The sequence below is a fragment of the Sphaeramia orbicularis genome, chromosome 24, assembly GCF_902148855.1.
Source record: "Sphaeramia orbicularis chromosome 24, fSphaOr1.1, whole genome shotgun sequence".
Classification (NCBI taxonomy): domain Eukaryota; kingdom Metazoa; phylum Chordata; class Actinopteri; order Kurtiformes; family Apogonidae; genus Sphaeramia; species Sphaeramia orbicularis.
This window is the reverse complement of record NC_043979.1, coordinates 21,375,379-21,393,942: the sequence shown is the minus strand read 5'-3', so window position 1 is coordinate 21,393,942 and position 18,564 is coordinate 21,375,379. Positions and strand designations below refer to the sequence as shown.

The 18,564-nt window shown below is 35.2% G+C and overlaps 1 protein-coding gene across 2 annotated transcripts in view; it reads right to left on the bottom strand.

Annotated features, from left to right (window-relative positions):
- Window positions 1-8,308: 8,308 nt before the first annotated feature.
- LOC115414808 (inositol-trisphosphate 3-kinase B) overlaps window positions 8,309-18,564 on the bottom strand; it is a 72,462-nt gene continuing 62,206 nt past the window's right edge. For both annotated transcript variants that reach the window (XM_030128149.1, XM_030128147.1), the window contains 3 exons: window positions 15,626-15,727; window positions 15,199-15,270; window positions 8,309-10,040 (listed from right to left, as the gene is read on the bottom strand). In XM_030128149.1, the coding sequence (XP_029984009.1) occupies window positions 9,831-10,040; window positions 15,199-15,270; window positions 15,626-15,727 (384 nt within the window). In that variant the 3' untranslated portion in view covers window positions 8,309-9,830. The remainder of the gene's footprint in view (window positions 10,041-15,198; window positions 15,271-15,625; window positions 15,728-18,564) is intronic.

Below are 18,564 nucleotides of genomic sequence, written 5' to 3'. Positions count from 1 at the left end.
GCTGTGATACGATTAAGCATTTATTCAGAGTCACTTCAAAGCATTGAACCAAGACATTTAGTCAAGAATTAACATCAAACTAAGTCATAGTTTGATCAGATCAAAGTCTGAAACACAAACCTTTCACACTTTTAAAGCAGCTCTGTGACATTATCTGGTTCAGATGTTGGGAATAAAGGAATATTTGCTTAATGAAGAAGAAGAATTACAATCAGTCCAACATAATGTATATAAATACAGATCCTGCCCCCCACCCCAAAAAAAAAAAAAAGAAAGAAATATTTTGTCAAATTTAATTAACCCTTTCATGCATACTCACTCCAGTGGACAGTTATTCTCCATCTGTTCTCTTGTATATTCATGGATTTTGTTGTTTTAGTTCCATATCAGCCAACACAGTGGCCGCTTATGCACCATCCCATAATAATACACTGACACTGAATAAATTACTGTAGCTTTGCTGTTCTAGATAAACCTGATCTAACATGTTCGCGTGTAAATCAATTCCTTGTTAGGGGCTCGGGGCCCTAGTTATTGTTATTAGACTGTAATTAACAACACAAGTTTTTTTTTTCTTTTTTCTTTTCTTTTTTGGCATATTATGCCCATGAAGTGAGTAATGACTTGTATTAGAGTACACTACGAACAAAAAGTTAAGGATATTTCTTTTCTTTCTTTTTTTTGGTCTTTTTTTTTTTTTTTTTGGTCATTTTTGCCATTTGTAAATAAAACTATGTCTGGTCATTAAAGAAATGTGTTTCAATTCAATTCACACACAAAAAAGTAAAAAGCATTGTGCAAGAATCCAAACTGAAAAAAATAGCCCAAAAATTTAAAATATCCATAACTTTTTGTTTGTAGTGTATGTCAAAATGTGATAAAACATCAAATTAGCAGCATTTAATGTTTTTATTTCCTAGTTTTCACACAGTATATCAGTAAGTACATGTTTCTTTGCTTCAAATATTAAACACATGGTGTCCAGCTGAGTGGACATTTTTGCAACTCCATGAAAAATAGCTTCATAAAAAAAAAAATAAATAAATTAATGCCCAGCATCATAACAGCAGAGTGGTAGTCTGGCTGCCTTTTGATGCTGAGCAAATTTGCTTTGCCAAGGGAAACTTCATAAAGTATATGAAGCTCCCCTTGATATTCTAATGTCTTTATTCTGAGTTTTGTTGAATCACATTTCAATGCCAGGCCTGGCATGGGGGGTGGGGGGTGAAGACCCCACAAGAAAATATCAACAATACAAACAGTAACAACCATGGAGATAATTATAATGGCAACAATAACTACAACCAGAACTGGGTAAACTGGACAGAAGAGAAAGAAAAAAACCCCAAAACAAACAAACAAAATTACAATAAAATAAAATAAAATAAAATACATAAGACCTATTAAATGATGAATGTAAGAAAATAAAGCATGAACAGAATATCATACACAACGTCTGCCCAAATAATACCAGTAACAAATCCACACAACATCAGTTGTTCACATTAACCCTTTCCTGCATAGTGGTCACTCCAGTGGACAGTTATTCTCCAGCTGTTCTCTTGTAAATTCATGGGTTTTGTTGTTTTAGTTCCATACCAGCCAACACAGTGGACACTTATGCATCATCCCATACACTGACATTCATACCATTACTGTAACTTTGCTGTTCTTGATAAACCTGATCTGCACTAACATGTTTGACTGCAAATCGATTGTTATTTGTTAAACAAAAAGTTGTTTTTTTTTTTTTTTTTTTTTTGCATATTATCTTCATGAAATGAGTAATTACTAGCATTAGAATATGTTAAAATGTGAGAAGACATCAGATTAGCAGCATTAAAAATGTTTTTATTTCATTGTTTTCATATCACTTTCTGATATTGGGTTTTAAACACATGTTTCTCTTCTTCAAAAATTAAATGCATGGATATTTTTTGTAACTCCATAGGAGGAAAAAAAAAACTCGATCGCATTGTTTTTTTCATGGCTAAGGAGGAATAAAAACACTCCAAAAATAAATCTTGACTAAGGTTCTCACAATTCATGCATTAAAGGGTTAATCTGCTGCAGAGTGGCTGCATCAGAGTAAAGCAAAGAGAACAACTACAGCTGATGTAAGATTTTTCAACAAGCCTCCGCAGCTGTGACGCGGACTCCATTTCCCAGGAGGCCTTTCGCGCCGGAGCCCAGGTGAACTGATTGAGCACGCGCCGCGGTTTCAACCCGGACACGGAGGTAAAACACACCTGGACCAGAACTTGGACCTGGTGGCTTTTTGTGACCCGTTCCCAGCCGGTTCGAGAAAAAGTTCAAATGCTGTTTTTAAATGTGTGAATGTGTGAATGTGTGACGTAAAAGCGGCGTCAGGTGTCGCTGTCGGCCGCCGGTTTCAGCAGCTGCACGAGACGGTAAATGACTTGAACAGACGCTGTGAAACCTGTAACATCTGACTGTTATCATTTACCTGAATATAGCAACTCTGAAGATGACTTTATTAAAGCTCCTGTGGGGCATTATTATATTTTAGTGTTTGTATGTATAAGCTTAGAATATTATAATAATAATTAAAAAAAAAAAAAAGATGCAGTGCTAAAGAAAAAAAAAAAAAAGAAATATCATTTTTAAGGACATCATTAATACTGTGGAGGATTTCCATAACCATGTATGTATATAATATGATGCATAAAAGAGGTTCAAACATTTTCTGAGATTGAACAAACTCTCACCTTATTGCATTTTCCACCAAAATAGAATGAAACTAATTATAATCTAAGCCTGCAGTACTGTAGTTCACACTTATGAAATGTAATGTATTAAATCTACTTGTTGAACTTGTTACTATAGGTGAACTTAAAGCTATTTTAAAGGAGCATGAAATCATTGAGCTTGGTCATGTGACTGTTTTTAAACTTTGCACAAATGATTATTTTGTAACTACTGATTGTAAGTTTTTGTATTATGTGTTGATTATGTCTTGTCTTGTCAGAAACTGTGTTATGCTGCTTTTCTTGGCCAGGTCACTCTTGAAAAAGAGATTTGCAATCTCAATGAGGCTTTTTTACCTGATTAAATAAAGGATATATAAATAAGGAGTCTAAAAACTTAGAAAATATGCTCTCTTATAAGTATTTGCAAGTGTTTAACCCTTTATCAGGCAAGTGACTATTTTTGGCAATTTCCAAATATATTACAAGACAATGATAGCAACAGTTCCAGTGAGGACAGTGAGTCAACAATCTCAGGTCCAATGTGGTCTCCAGGGTCTGTAAGGTCCACCTGTGCATGAACAGTGAGTGTACCTGCTTTGTTAGGTACCATGAAGTAATGGTACTAATGTAAGGAATGATGTTCAAAGGGAGAATGTGGATGTGGACAGGTGTCTGGATCAGCACTTATGTTGGTCTAATGTTCTAAAAGTGACGTTCTCTAAACACATGTTCCTTTTTCATTACATGACTTTTCTTGGATTTTTTTTTTTTTTTTGGCTACTTACAGGTAAGGCACCTAATATGGTAACTTCATTGACCTTGATTTTCAACATAACAATAACAAATTTGGAAAAATTTCACAAAAGTAATAAAGTCTTGTTATGTCCTCCAATAACACACTACAATTGAAATGTTGAATTTCACAGTATTTTAAAGCAGTGTTTTTCAACCTTGGGGTCGGGACCCCAGGTGGGGTTGCCTGGGATTAAAATGGGATCGTCTGAAATTTCTAGTAACTAATAAAAATAAAAACTTACTAATAAAAAATATATAGTGTGTTGAGAGAGACAATCCCAATCCATAAAATCATGACAAACTGAAGCTGAAACTGAAGCACTGTGGTTCTGTTTATCTGTCAAATGTTCATTGTGGTCGGTTTCAGATGCTGCAGCTCTTTCATAATTCATAGTTTGAGTTATTGTTTGTTCAGTATTAATTGTCAGCCTTGTAAATCCAAGCTGGACTGACTGTACATATCCTGACCAAGGAAAATAAAATTCTCACTTTGTGCAGTAATCTACACCTGGCTTTTTTGCCTCCGTCCATAATAATATATATAGACTAAATGTTGTCTAAAATTAACGTTTATTTGCAACATAGTATAGCAAACTATTACATGATCAAAAACAAATTAATTTTAGCAAAAAAAAAAGAGAAAAATTTCTGTTTTGAATGTCTGGGGTCGCCAGAAATTTGTGATGTTAAAATGGGGTCACAATCCTAAAAAGGTTGGGAACCACTGCTCTAAAGGGTTAAATAAGGTAAATCTGTCCCATGGCTGTAGTAGTCCAGCAATTAGCCTCACTGGAAACAGAGCGGGATGTAGGTAAAAATAAACAGAAAAAAAGAAAAGGTATGTATGTTTGTTGCAGGATCTTCACCTTCACCCCTGTCCTCTACATTTCTTCTCTGTTTTCCTGTTCCAGACCTCCCACCTCCTGAGTAATTGTCTTTCCTTCCCCACAGCTCCGGTCCGGATGCTGCTGTTGTTGGTGTGGTTGTGGACAGGTGTGATTTGAATGGCAAATAACCCTCCCCATGCAAATACTGCAATTAATGTGGCCAAAAAGCAGCAAAAGGGGGTCACTGCGGGCATCGAGGCTGTATTTCATACTCCTTTAACCCTCTGCAGCTTTGACGTTAAAACTATTTTGTTGCAAGTTTCACTGTGGACGCCTGAAGAAAACTGGAAATATCCACAGTGTTTAAAAAGGCTGAGAAGTGTGAAGTGTGGATGCACAGATGGTGTTTTATATTAAGACCCCACAACTGTTAACTCAGACAATGGTTGCTCTTATACGGAACTCATCAAATGTCTCTGCAAACATCAACTGAGAAGTTCTTATTGTATTTAAAAGCATTATTAGACTTTTTTTTATCCTTTGAGTTTATCTTCCTGATTTGTGCAACTGCGTCAGTAAGTTTCTATTCAATCTATATACATTGTTGCCCATTAAGTTGGGATCAAATATTTTTACCTATTCTCATTAAAATGATTGTGATAATGTGATTTATTCTTAACCCATAAAGACCCAACACTACTTTTGTGTCAATTCACAAATGAAATTTTCTCTGCATCTAACCTTTCTTAGGTGATTTATCACCATTTATTATAATATTATCCTCTGTATTTTTGCATTTTATCCGTATAAATCTTGTATTTTCCTGTATTTAATTCACTGATCATGTAGATGTCCATAAAAGGTCAGATTAAAGTTGAGTGTTATTATGTCATAAACAGAGAAACCTGAAGAAAAAGTGACTTTTTCAGTGAAATATAGCATTAGCTGAACATAAACCCAGTGTCTACATCCACTGTCATTGATCCAACTCCATGGGTTTTACTGGTGAATCAATGTTGTAGAAGATGACAGTGTTTCCATGGTAACTACGGCGCCTCTGAACATCCAAATGGGTCATATCTGATGACCATGAAAAGATGACAAACTGTATTTCACGCCAATTATTTACATGTATTGATAGGATTAGTGGATTAATAGATATTAAACAGTTTAGATCAGTAGATGCTTTTGGTCGGTGATGGATGTTTGGGTCTTTATGGGTTAATAGATAAGTGTGTCTGGGATTACTGTTGTATAGAAAAAATAATAAAAAGATTAATGTCTCTGAAAATAACATTCTGGACAACAGCATAGTATTAATGACACATTTGTAGTAATAATACATCTATACTATTATATCTCTGCTGTCAGGCGGAAACCTGTTATGTCCAAAATGGTTATTTTTCAGGAAACTGGAAAAACGATGTATATTCTAAACCACAGGTGTCAAACATACGACCTGCCAAATGGTCCGATCTGGCCCGTAGGATGAATTTGTGAAATGCAAAAATGACACTGATGATATTAATAATCAAGGATGTCAAAATCTTTTTAGTTCAGGTTCCACATATAGACCAATAAAGTCTCAAGTGGATCAGACCAGTAAAATACTATCATAATAACCTATAAATAATGACAACTGTAAAAAGAAGTAAAATTACATGAAAGTGTTTACATTTACAAACTATCCTTTTACCAAAAATATGAATAACCTGAACAAATATGAACATGAAATGTCTTGAAAGTAAAATTTTAACAATATTTTGCCTGTTATTAAAGGTTTTGTGTATTTGTAGATCCACTGTGATCTCTAAATTGTGATGTACATATGTAAATGATAAACTGAGGCATAATATTGTTAAAATTGCACCTATTTTTCTTAAGGAATTTCAGGTTGTTCATGTTGTTTGCATTTTTAAGGAAACTTTGTAAATGTAAACACTTTCATCATGTAATTGTGTGTATAAATAATGTCATTATTTTACTTGAGATCATATTGGGATGAATGTTCTAAATAAATGAATGGAGTTAAGAGATGTAATCATAAGCTGTTTTCAGCACTTTTCATTGGTTAAATATTTTTTTAAACTGTCAGGCTAATTTGAAAACTGACCAACAGAACCGTTATGTGGCAAAAAAAAAAAAAAAAAAGACCAAAAACGCACTTACTAGGTTTCCACCCGACAGCGACGATGTTACATTATTAGATAATCTTCAGCCAATGTCTAAGTCAATGTTAAAATAAATATGAAATCTATTAATATCTATATTTCTGCAATCTTGTCCTTTAGCAACCTGCTTCATAATTTGTTTAACAGTTTATCAGTCCAGCGAAAAAAAAAAAACAAAAAAAACACACACACAGTAAGAGCCCAAACTCAAAATGTCACAGTAAACCTTTAACTAAAACACCAGATAATATGTTATAAATAAAACAAATTTAACTACAAGTTTAGAACATATTTCAAGAGGATAATAAACATGCACCCGTGTAAGACTAAACACAGAAACAGACACTTGAGACTAGCAGAAAAAAATCTACCATATCACCTAAAAGTAGGAACATATTTTCAGTTGTCTGACTTGGCTTTGTAATGTCAAGGCACTGGATAGCTTAAATGCAATTGTTCATGGCTGTAAGTGTTCCACAGGACTTGTGTTGTCTAAAATAATGTTAAAAAAAACAAAAAAAACAACATCAAACAGGTAAATCTCGCTGTACATTGTGAACAATCTCAACACAGTGTGACAAAGGTGACGAGTGTTTGGCCGGGGTAGGGTGGGGGATGGAGTGGGGTGGGTGCCGTCATGGCTGCAAATACAGAACAAAATGGAACAATGCCCTCGATAACAAACTGTAAGTATTATGAGATGTCGACGTTTCATTCAATCGTAGTCACTGAATTTTATGTCCCGGCTCCTGAATGTGAAAAGCAAAAGTTTTTAAAAACACACCTAAAAGGTTTTCTCGAGTAAAAACACACCTAACTGTACAACCACTACAGAGGGAAATGTAGTTAAGTGTACATATGCTTATGAAAACACACAGGCAATGTGCTAAATTCGTGGTCAAACGTTAAAAAAAAAAAACAAAAAAGAAAAAATCCAATCAACTCAAGTTTTAGATCCCTAACGTAAAAAATCTAGTTCAACTCTGAGTCACTCTACAGTTGGAAAAAGTTGGAGTCAAATAGCTGTAAAAATTACGGAATTTATCTGTAATTACCTGGTGCTGCTATCTGCACACATCACTGTCATTATTTCTAAAGACACTACTTAGGTAATCATCAGGTAATAGCAGTGTCTTTCAACTCACATGGCATTAAGTGCTTAGAATCACCATCATAATGTCTTTTCTGACAAATTCATTCAACTTAGAGGACAAGTCTGGTGAGTCCACATGTTTGTTATTATCAGCAAAACCTATAAAAATGATCATTATATTATAGATTTATGTAATATAGTAAAAAAACATTACTTCATGGCTTCAGTCAATTAAGTTTTGGGGTTTTTTTTTTGCTCATAACAGATGCAAAATGCAATGTGTGTTCGTAAAAAATAAGAGGATGTAGCTGTAAAATTATTTCCCTGTAAATAATAGTTTTTAAAGAGGTTGAGCTTCAGTAACAATGAATGGCTTTAACGCTGGATGTTTCAGACATGGAAGATGTGTGTTTTTTTACCTCTGCCAGGAGGTATTGTGATCGCTTTGCTTTGTGTGTTTGTGTGCGTGTTTGTTTGTTGGTTAGCAAGATAACTCAAAAAGTTATGGATGGATTTTCATGAAATTTTCAGGAAATGTTGATACTGGCACAAGGAACAAATGATTAAATTTTGGTGGCGATCAGGGGTGGGGGGTGAGGGGGCCACGGGGGCCCACTGATCTGCCTTGGCAGAGGTCTGCGCTCTCCGAGTGCTTTTCTTGTTGTTATTTTCATGGGAATTGCTGAAAATAACAAGTCTGGTGAGTCCACATTTGTTATTATCAGCAAAACCCATAAAAATGATCATTATATTATAGATTTATGCAATATAGTCCATAAAACATTACTTCATTGCTTTAGTCAATTAAGTTTTTGGGGTTTTTTTTGCTCATAACAGATGCAAAATGCAATGTGTGTGTGTAAAAAATAAGAGGATGTAGCTGTAAAATCATTTCCCTATAAATAAACAGTTTTTAAGAAGGCTGAGTTTCAGTAACAATAAATTAAGGCTGGATGTTTCAGACATAGAAGATGTGTTTTTTTGTTCTTTTCATGGGAGTTGCTGAAAATAACAAGTCTGGTGAGTCCATGTTTGTTATTATCAGCAAAACCTATAAAAATGATCATTATTTTATAGATTTATGCAATGTAGTCCAAAAAACATTACTTCATTGCTTCAGCCAATTAAGTTTTTGGGTTATTTTGCTCATAACAGATGCAAAATGCAATGTGTGTGTGTAAAAAAATAAGAGAATGTAGCTGTAAAATTATTTCCCTATAAATAATAAATAGTTTTTAAAGAGGTTGAGGTTCAGTAACAATGAATGGCTTTAAGGCTGGATGTTTCAGACATGAAAGATGTGTGTTTTTTGTTCTTTTCATGGGAACTGCTGACAATAACAAGTCTGGTGAGTCCACATTTGTTATTATGAGCAAAACCGATAAAAATGATCATTATATTATAGATTTATGCAATATAGTCCATAAAACATTACTTCATTGCTTCAGTCAATTAAGTTTTGGGGGTTTTTTTTTGCTCAGAACAGATGCAAAATGCAATGTGTGTGTGTGTGTGTGTGTGTGTGTAAAAAAATAAGAGAATGTAGCTGTAAAATGATTTCCCTATAAATAATAAATAGTTTTTAAAGAGGTTGAGGTTCAGTAACAATGAATGGCTTTACGGCTGGATGTTTCAGACACAGATGGATATTTGGAAAGTGTAAAGAGATACAAAAAGATGTGTTTTTTGTTCATTTCATGGGAATTGCTGACAACAACAAAAGTATAAAATCACCAGTTTTAGCTTTTAACTTGAAGTAAACACACATTTTTAGCTTTAAACAGCAGAATCTGTCATTATATAGATGATTTATGTAAAAATACACATTTCCCATGACAGACATTTACACTTGTCAGCGCAGGAAAAGCACAGGTGTGTTTACTGACAGTAATGATAATGTGTTGCCTTTTACTGTTTTTACCAGGACGTGTAATTCAATCGAGTCCTGGTTAATGTTACTATGTGCACCTGTGCTTTTCCATGTCTGGCAGGTGAACGTGTCTATTAAGATCTACTTCTGAGGCGTTAAAAAATGACAAAATGAGAAGGCCTTTAATGGAGAAGAGCTGGATCCCAGGTCCATGCTGGATCTGGACAGATATGGCCATGCATTGTTAAGAGGATGACGTGGTTTCCAACATGACAGTCCACGAAGGAGCCCTTTAGGAAGTCCAAACTGTTCCCAAGAGGAATGAGGAATTAATGGAAGAGGCTGTGAGTCTAAGTGTTCACTTCAAGTCTCAGAGTTCACCATAGTTGAAATGATGTCCACCAAACTATCAAGTCCAAAAAGGTAGCCGTCTTCCCTGTTCCCCTCTACCCACAATGCTCGGTGGGTTAGTTCGTCCCCGTCAGGAAGAGGCGTGGTTTTCCCAAAGTCAATCATCCAGACTTTGGCCCGTCCCTTACTGTCATGAACGAATAACAAGGAGCTGCCGATCACCTGCAGAGACACACATGACAAGAAAGAACCGATTAGAGAAGGATGTTCTACTCAACATTACATGTGTATGTGTTTTCCTCTGAATATTAATGTTACTTCCTGTTTTGTTCAAGTTTGTTGGTTTGTTTGTATCTGTGTGAAACTGAACATGTGGTCAGGAGTGACTGCTCTCCAATTTCCATGATGCAATCTTCAAATGCACAAACGCTCTGTTTGTGTGAGTGTGTGAAAAAGTGCATTTGCTTCAACGTGTAAAGTTACAGAAATCAGTGAAACGCACCGTAATATTTATGACAAGCCATAATAGGCATTTATGAATTAACTCTAATACAGATTTATGGAATAAACATCGCTACATATTGTTAAATAAGTATGTCACAAACCAGTCAACATCAATTTCCATGTATGAGTTTCAGTTTTGTATCATATTTGATACATCAGGTCACAATGCTCAAATATTATTATTTTTGAACAAACAAAAACATAATATAACGCAAACATGTCTAACAAATTGGGAATTCCTTTTCAAAATTGGCAAAGTTGTGCCTTCTTCCTCATTAATGACAATCTTGTTGTGTCACTGGAAAGGCCTCTGGTGAATGAATTCCTCCCCCCTGGTGGATTATCTGTGTATTACATGTATCTAATTGTATACATCAGGGTTTTCAAGACAAAAAAAATATCACACTGATCATGTAGAGGGCTTCAAAACTCATGTATCAAATATGATACATTTGGCATTATAGGATAAAAATTCCAAATTATAATGGTCCAGAATGCAGCCACAGCAAAAAAAAAAAACAAAACAAAAAACACCACTGATTTAACGCTAGATCTCCACATACTGTCACTCACTGAATAAAGTGTAAAGATCACTGTTTACAACCCACTGGTGTTATGCTATCATGAAGTTTTCTCCTTCAAAAAAAAAAAAACAAAAAAAAAAAACACTGATGTCTTGCACTGTTCACCTGCTGCGTCAGCCAACACTTTACACTGTGCATCACTTGACTCAATTTTTAGACAGAGAACAGCTGCAGTAAAACCATAAACCACTTCTGTTTTTCAGTAGGGTTTGTGTTGTTATTAGCTGCACTAACGATTCATTTTGAGTTCTCCAAACAAGTTCAGCAGCGTTCCAGTCTAAAGCCAACATAACATACCTTTACAATGTTATAACTTCACTTGCAAACTCACCAGTGTGGAAGAAATGTGACAATTTCAGCATCAAACTTCATTCTTTTTACTTCAGATATCTGTCCAGCGACAGAGGACAACAACAATGTGTCTGTTTTATCATTTTATCAGCAGGGGATGGTGGTGCTGATAACAGCCACTTTATGCAAAGCTTCATCCATCTTTACATCTGCTTGTCACTGTTTACTACATGTTTTCTACATGAATGAAAAGAGGATAGAATTGGCCTGTTGAGCTACTTTCTATTTACCACGTGATGACAGAATGAGGCTGTGAGACCAGATTCAAACTCTAACTTGCTTAACAAACCCATTAGCTCCAGTTTTCAACGCACCATTTTCAGCATGCAGCAAGTATCTGTGGTCCCAGAGACATTCAAAACAGCTTCACTACATATTGTTCCTTTAGGTATTACCAGCAAAAATGTAAAAAAAGTGGTCTCTGCCAGTGTTTTAGTACTATGTATTGAGTTGCTGGATTCATTATACAACTGAATTAATCTGTATGTTGAACTTATACTGCTGTAGATGATTAAGGTTGAGCTTTATCTTTATTTATTTGTTTATTAGCTTAAACTTATTTATTTTTATTAAACTTTATTTGACCAGGAAATAAAGGTTAGACAATAATTTTATTTCATTGATTGATTGATTGACACGTATTACTTATATCATTAAGACTACTATTATTATTATCACTTTATTATTACTTCAATTCTGTAATTATAGGCTACTGTGCAAAATTTTTAGGTGACCTTTAGATTTGTTGTTTTTGCAGCGTTGAAATGAACACATATTTTTTTGTCAGTCTCTTTTCTTCAGATACAACAAGAAAATACAGGAAATATGTGCACAGCTTAAAAAACACACAAAAAATGGAACTAATGCTGCATTCCAGGCAGGTTTTTGAGCCCGTAAGTCACGACTTCAAGCCTAGGGTCACCATATTTTGATTTCTAACAAAGAGGACACTTGGCTTCGCCTCGAGATACTTGATGGCACGCTATGTAAATACTGTAGTATTCTGTGCAAGTACCCATAAACCAGGAGAAACTATTTCAGTGAAACAGCTTGAAATTATTTTATTATTCTAGCTGTAGAAGTGCAGTGTGTGTGTACATGCATCCTTTTTTTTCAGAAACTATAAAATGCGGAGTTAAGCTAATATTTTAACCGGAAATGGTTAATTATGATGGGATGTGGAATTTTACTGTCTTAACTGAGAAAAATGTTGACAACTACCGTTACATGAGTAGTAACTGTGTGTACAGTAAAGTGTGTATGTGTGTTCACATGTTTATCAGTTTCTTTGTAGAGGACTGAGTTTATGGAACATAAACTGTAGTAACTTTATCTGGAGGATCATTAAAACTCCTCCTTCTATTTCCTCCTCTCAGTCTGTGTTTCTGTTTCTAGACAGAAACAAATGTGTAAAACTTCCATTTGTGTCGGTATCACTACAGTTCAGAGTTGTGTGTATGTTGTTGTTGTTGTTGTGCTTATTGCCGTCATCAGGTGTGTCTGTGCACAGTCAGGCTCTGCCTTCACTGGTGCTATTCTCAGTAAAGCAACAGCTCATTACTGAAATGAGCTGGCTCAGGGGTGGCTGGCCCATAGTGGGCGATAGCCTCCTTAAGCCACACGAAACAAGACAGAAAAAAAAGAGTTTCTTTTGCCGGTCTAAGTCTTAATATTAGTGTCCAATCAGCAGCCTGAATATCACTGTCCAACACAGGACCTGTAATCTGTGGTGTTAATAGAAGGACACACTTAAAGTCATGAACCTGTGTGAACATATTATATATATATATATATATATATATATATATATATATATATATATATATATATATATATATATATATATATACAAGGGGCGACTGAAAAGTTTTGAGCCTAACATGGAAAGGATTAAGATATGAAGACCAAATTTGGTCCATGAAATCTTTCACATATCTTAATTCTATCCACTAAATTTCTTGGTCATAGCAATCTTTTTCCCTGTTTTACATGTCCCTGAACTTTCTGTATAAAGTGTTTCCTGAAAAATGCACAAACTCGAGTATCGGGCTGTCATCAAGTACACGTATGACCTTTGCCTTCTCTGGGGTTGGTGACATGGGATGTTTCCATTGTTTTGACTGCTCCTTGGTCTCAGGCTGATAGTGATGGACCCAAGTCTCATCCATTGTCACAAATCAGTCCAATACTCAAGTTTAGTCCATTTTTCAGGAAACACTTGAGACAGAAAGTTCAGGGACCTGTTCGGTGTGTTTTCGGTTTTCAAAGCCACGGTTCGTATTTTTTTGGTTCGGTACGGGAAGAAAGAAAACCCCTCAAAATGTCTATTAATGCATTTATGAAGTTTTTAACATTTCCCCCCCAATTTTTGGAGACAATAGAATATTGAAAAACAGGAATAATATAATTCTGCTGCTATAAATCAAATAGAAAATAAAATTAATTATTAATATTACCAAATGTATTTTAAACATTAGTATTGCACTTTTCCCTGAAAAGTAGTTTTGAACAAACAAGAAAAATCTAATCACAGGTCTGTCAGTTCACATTCTGCATAAAAATAACAAAAAAATTCCACATGAAGTGCAACATTAACAAGAAGGTAAAGTGGTGTTCTGTTTAAACAAACTGAAGAGAAACATTGACAACACAATGAACCAAATTATTTATTTTAGGACAGAGAACAAACTGTTTAGGACACTGTGTGTATTTGTGTGTGCCTGGGTGCACAGGGGATTTTTTTTTTTTTTTTTGTTGGAGCCGGGGGGTAGGGGGGGCATGCAGTTATATACCTGGGGGTGCGGTCCATAACTAACGTAACGAACGCTGTCGTGAAACGAAAGTGAAACTTTACATACTTTCAACGTTCTATTTATTCCTCTATTATACAGCGTACGTGACAGACAGACAGACAGACAGACAGAGCTAGTGTAAGTGTTTTAGAACTACCGTAGTTCCTAGGGGCTAAACAACGTCTGTCTTATTAATGTCTCCTTCCTCGTTGTTGTCTTTCACCTGAACCTGAACCGATCCAAACTGGACTGTAATGACAGCGGAGGGTCTTCAGTCTCTTCCTTCCAGGTTCACATCATATTTGTTGTTCTTTTTTTTAACCTTATATCAGCTGTTATTTCATATTTCGGGTCAATGTGCGCTCCTTCCATATGTCTGTGTGAAACTTGCGCAGATTTAAAGTTCCGCATAGAACAACGTCTTTCATTCCTTTTTCTATTTCTCATCATACTGTGCCGTTTCAGTACAGCTGTGTACCGAACCGAAAAGGTGCGTACCAAAACGGTTCGGTTCAGTACGTGTACCGTTACAGGCCTAATATATATATTTCTTTATAGGTATTGTATTCCTACTTTGTTATAATATTTCTTGAACTGTACTTGGGGTGTTGTGCTACTATTAGAACCTCAATTTCCTGAGGGGGATCAATAAAGTTCTATCTAATGGAATTGAATCAAATCAAATCTAAAATCTTTTACAAGAGTGTCCTGTCCAAGACAGCAGCTGCAGAAGTTACAGAAAATAGATAATCACATCCATACATCCACACTAAAAATATACATAAAACACATAATCAAACTCAGTTCTACAACCATACATAAATCACTAAACTAAGAACATACATATGGAACACCATCAATAATTTAAAAGGTACTAAAAGTATACAACAATGTTCCTCAAAAGTATCTCAAAGCAGAATCTGATTTGATCGATTAGCAAAACAACATCCAGAAAAAGCAACTACTGTTTCATAAGCTGTTCATCATATGTTTGTCACTGTCCTGTTAGAACCATCCAAGAACTTAACTTCTTTTACAGCTTGGTGACAACGTATTTTCCAAGACTTTATTTGGCTCATAGTGCAGTACCTAATCTGAGATGTTTGGTTTTCACACAGTGCTGTTTCACGGTCCAAAGTGTGTCATTACCTCATGGGTTTTGAAGAACGGGGAGATCTCTAGCGTGTCCCTGATTTCATTCAGCCTGGTGAGATAACCGTTCTGAAAGAAAACACACATATTTCAATCTAGCAATCACTTTTCCCAGTGATGAAATTAAAACACTCAAACAATGCTTGTAAATGTTGAAAGTGTGTAATGCATGTGTGTGTGTGTGTTTATGTAAGAGAGAAGCTCAGGGAGTTCCCAAGGACTTCCCTTTTCTGCTGGCCGGGCAAGTTTAAGGTCACAGAGTGAATATAATTGAGTGTGTGTTTCCCATGGGGGTTTGAACACAACGCAGACTGGCTCAACTTCAGTTTCCATTCCCTCGTCCATTTCTGTCAGCCACCCATACAGAGGACCGAGGCCAATGACACACACATACACACACACACTTATCTGTAAACACACTCACCAGTATATCCTTATTTCCTCTGACAAAGTCATGAAAGGCTGCAGTCACTTGCTCTCTCGTCTTCGTCTTCTTAAAATCTCTGTTCACGGTCCCGTCCTCCTTCTAGAGAGGAGAAATGAGGAGAGGAGAGAGTCATGGGAACTTTCTTTATGTCAACATGAAGTTTATTTGAACAGGCTGTGATGTATATGAGAATATACAGCATCATTAAAAGAAGTATTTGGATGTGAATAAATGTTTATGTCATGTCTTCATAAAGCACTACTGCAACTTGTAGAGACAGGAATGAACTAGAAGGAGGCTGAGAAAACAGAAGAGGAGAGGGAGGACAGGAAAAGGAGAACAAACAATGGTGGAAAGGAAGGAAAGATATTTTTAGATATTTAGTCTTAGAGCAGGAAAAGGCTCCAGAAACACATTTAATCTAACTTTCTTGTCATTTACAATAGGTGTATTATTTGACCAGTGTTGGTATAAATACTATTATTCTCAAACAAATAACGTTCCTGCTACTGATATAAATGTATTAAGATCTGAGTGGAAATCTGCATGAAAAACCTTTGATTACAATGTATAAGTTAAAGTAAAGTTCACATAGTGTGCATGTTATAAATGGTTTCTATTATTTCAGTGGTTCCCAACCTTTTTTGGCTCGTGACCCCATTTTTACATCACAAATTTCTGGTGACCCCAGAACGGAGACATTTTTTTTGCTAAAATTAATTTGTTTTTGATCATGTAATAGTTTGCTATACTATGTTGCAAATAAACGTTAATTTTACATGACATTTAGTCTATATCATGTATATTATTGTGGACGGAGGCAGAAAAGCCAGGTGTAGATTACTGCACAAAGTGAGAATTTTATTTTCTTTGGTCAGGATATGTACAGTCAGTCCAGCTTGGATTTACAAGGCTGACAATTAATACTGAACAAACAATAACTCAAACTATGAATTATGAAAGAGCTGCAGCATCTGAAACTGACCACAATGAACATTTGACAGATAAACAGAACCACAGTGCTTCAGTTTCAGCTTCACAGTTTGTCATGTCTTTTATGGATGGGGATTGTCTCTCTCAACTCACAATATATTTTTTATTAGTACATTTTTCAAAATTTTTTATCAGTTACTAGAAATTTCAGGTGACCCCATTTGAATTCCAGGCGACCCCACATGGGGTCCCAACCCCAAGGTTGAAAAACACTGTATTATTTTATAACACAAAATAATACAAAATAATATCTGGACCTGTGTTTTTATAGAAAACTAAGATTAACTCACGAAAGAATATGAAAAAAAAAACATGGAAAGCCAAGAAAAACTACACAGAACACTGCAATATAGACTAAAATTAAATAGAACTGCAGGTAAAAGTGTTAACACTTTACAATGTCCAAGAATATAATGGATTTGTGTGGACAATATGTTGAGTTTAATACACTTTTGATTCTTTTATACACCTCATTTTTTCATCATCTCTCAACCAAGACTCTTGTCATAATAAGCTAAAACAATAAAAGGAAGATAATTTACACTAAAATGGGTAACTATTGGCAAAATAAGTAAAACTACTTGTGAACTCATAAAAAAATGAAAAGTACACTGAAATAAAAATCAGACTAAAAGACTACATAAATATAAAAATGGAAAAAAAAAAGTAGATGTAAAGGGTAACAAGAATATTCTTATGGGCCTTAGTGTGACATGAAAAAGCTTTGTCCATAAATTTGTGAAAACAATGCATTTCTCTCTAAAATGTGGTGAAGGCAAAGTGTAAACTCACACAAAATGAAATTAAAAAGTAAATGTAACAGTGGAAGTAGTAGCTGCTATGTTGTAGTTACAGTATTTGTAACAGTAGTAGTATGTAGTAGTGTTGTGCAGTATGAGCTCTGGTCACTTTGAGGGTGAAATACACAAAAATGAGCTTTTCATGATCTACAGCACAGGTGTCAAACATGTGGCCCGGGGGCCAAATCTGGCCCGCCAAAGGGTCCGCGGGATGAATTTATGAAAAATTGAGAAAAATTACACTGAAGATATTAACAACCAATGGTGTCAAAATTATTTTAATTCAAGTTCAGCATACAGACACATACAGTCCAATTAGATTTCAAGTGGGTCAGACCAGTAAAATATTATCATAATAACCTATAAATAATGACAACCCCACATTTTCTTTGTTTTTTGGTGTAAAAAAGTAAAATTACATGAAAATGTTTACATTACCAAACTACACATTTACAAAAAATGTGAATAACCTGAACAAATATGAACAAACGGAAATGTCTTAAGAAAAGTAAACGCAATTTCACCAATATTCTGTCTGTTACTAAATGTTTTGTGCGATTGTAAAACACACGTGTAAATGATAAACTGATAAACTGAGGTATAATATTGTTAAAATTGCATTTGTTTTTCTTAAGACAATTCAAGTTGTTCATGTTATTCAGATTTTTAAGGAAACTTTCTAGACGTAAACCTGATCATAATAGAATTTTACTTTTTTTACTGTTATTATTTTACTGGTCCGGCCCACTTGAGATCAAATCGGGCTGAATGTGGCCCCTGAACTAAAATGAGTTTGACAGCCCTCATCTACAGGCTGCCAGGCAACAAAGTCCTATTTAGAGACAGAACTATTTTTCCCTTTATGGTCCAGGTCTGAGTCCAGCTGAGGATCTGACTTTCACACACTCACATGCAAACCATAGTTAATTAACCACACACTGTTAGAATACACAAATGCACAGCTGATACTGTTTTTATGATGCACACACTGTTAAGCAGATGTAGAGATTCATAGAAAGTACAAGTTGCTGCAAATAAATTCTTTCTTCATGAACACACACACACAGAGCACACACACACACACACACACATATTTGTGTTTCTGGGGATAACCCTCAGCGTCATGGCAACAGAGCACCGGGA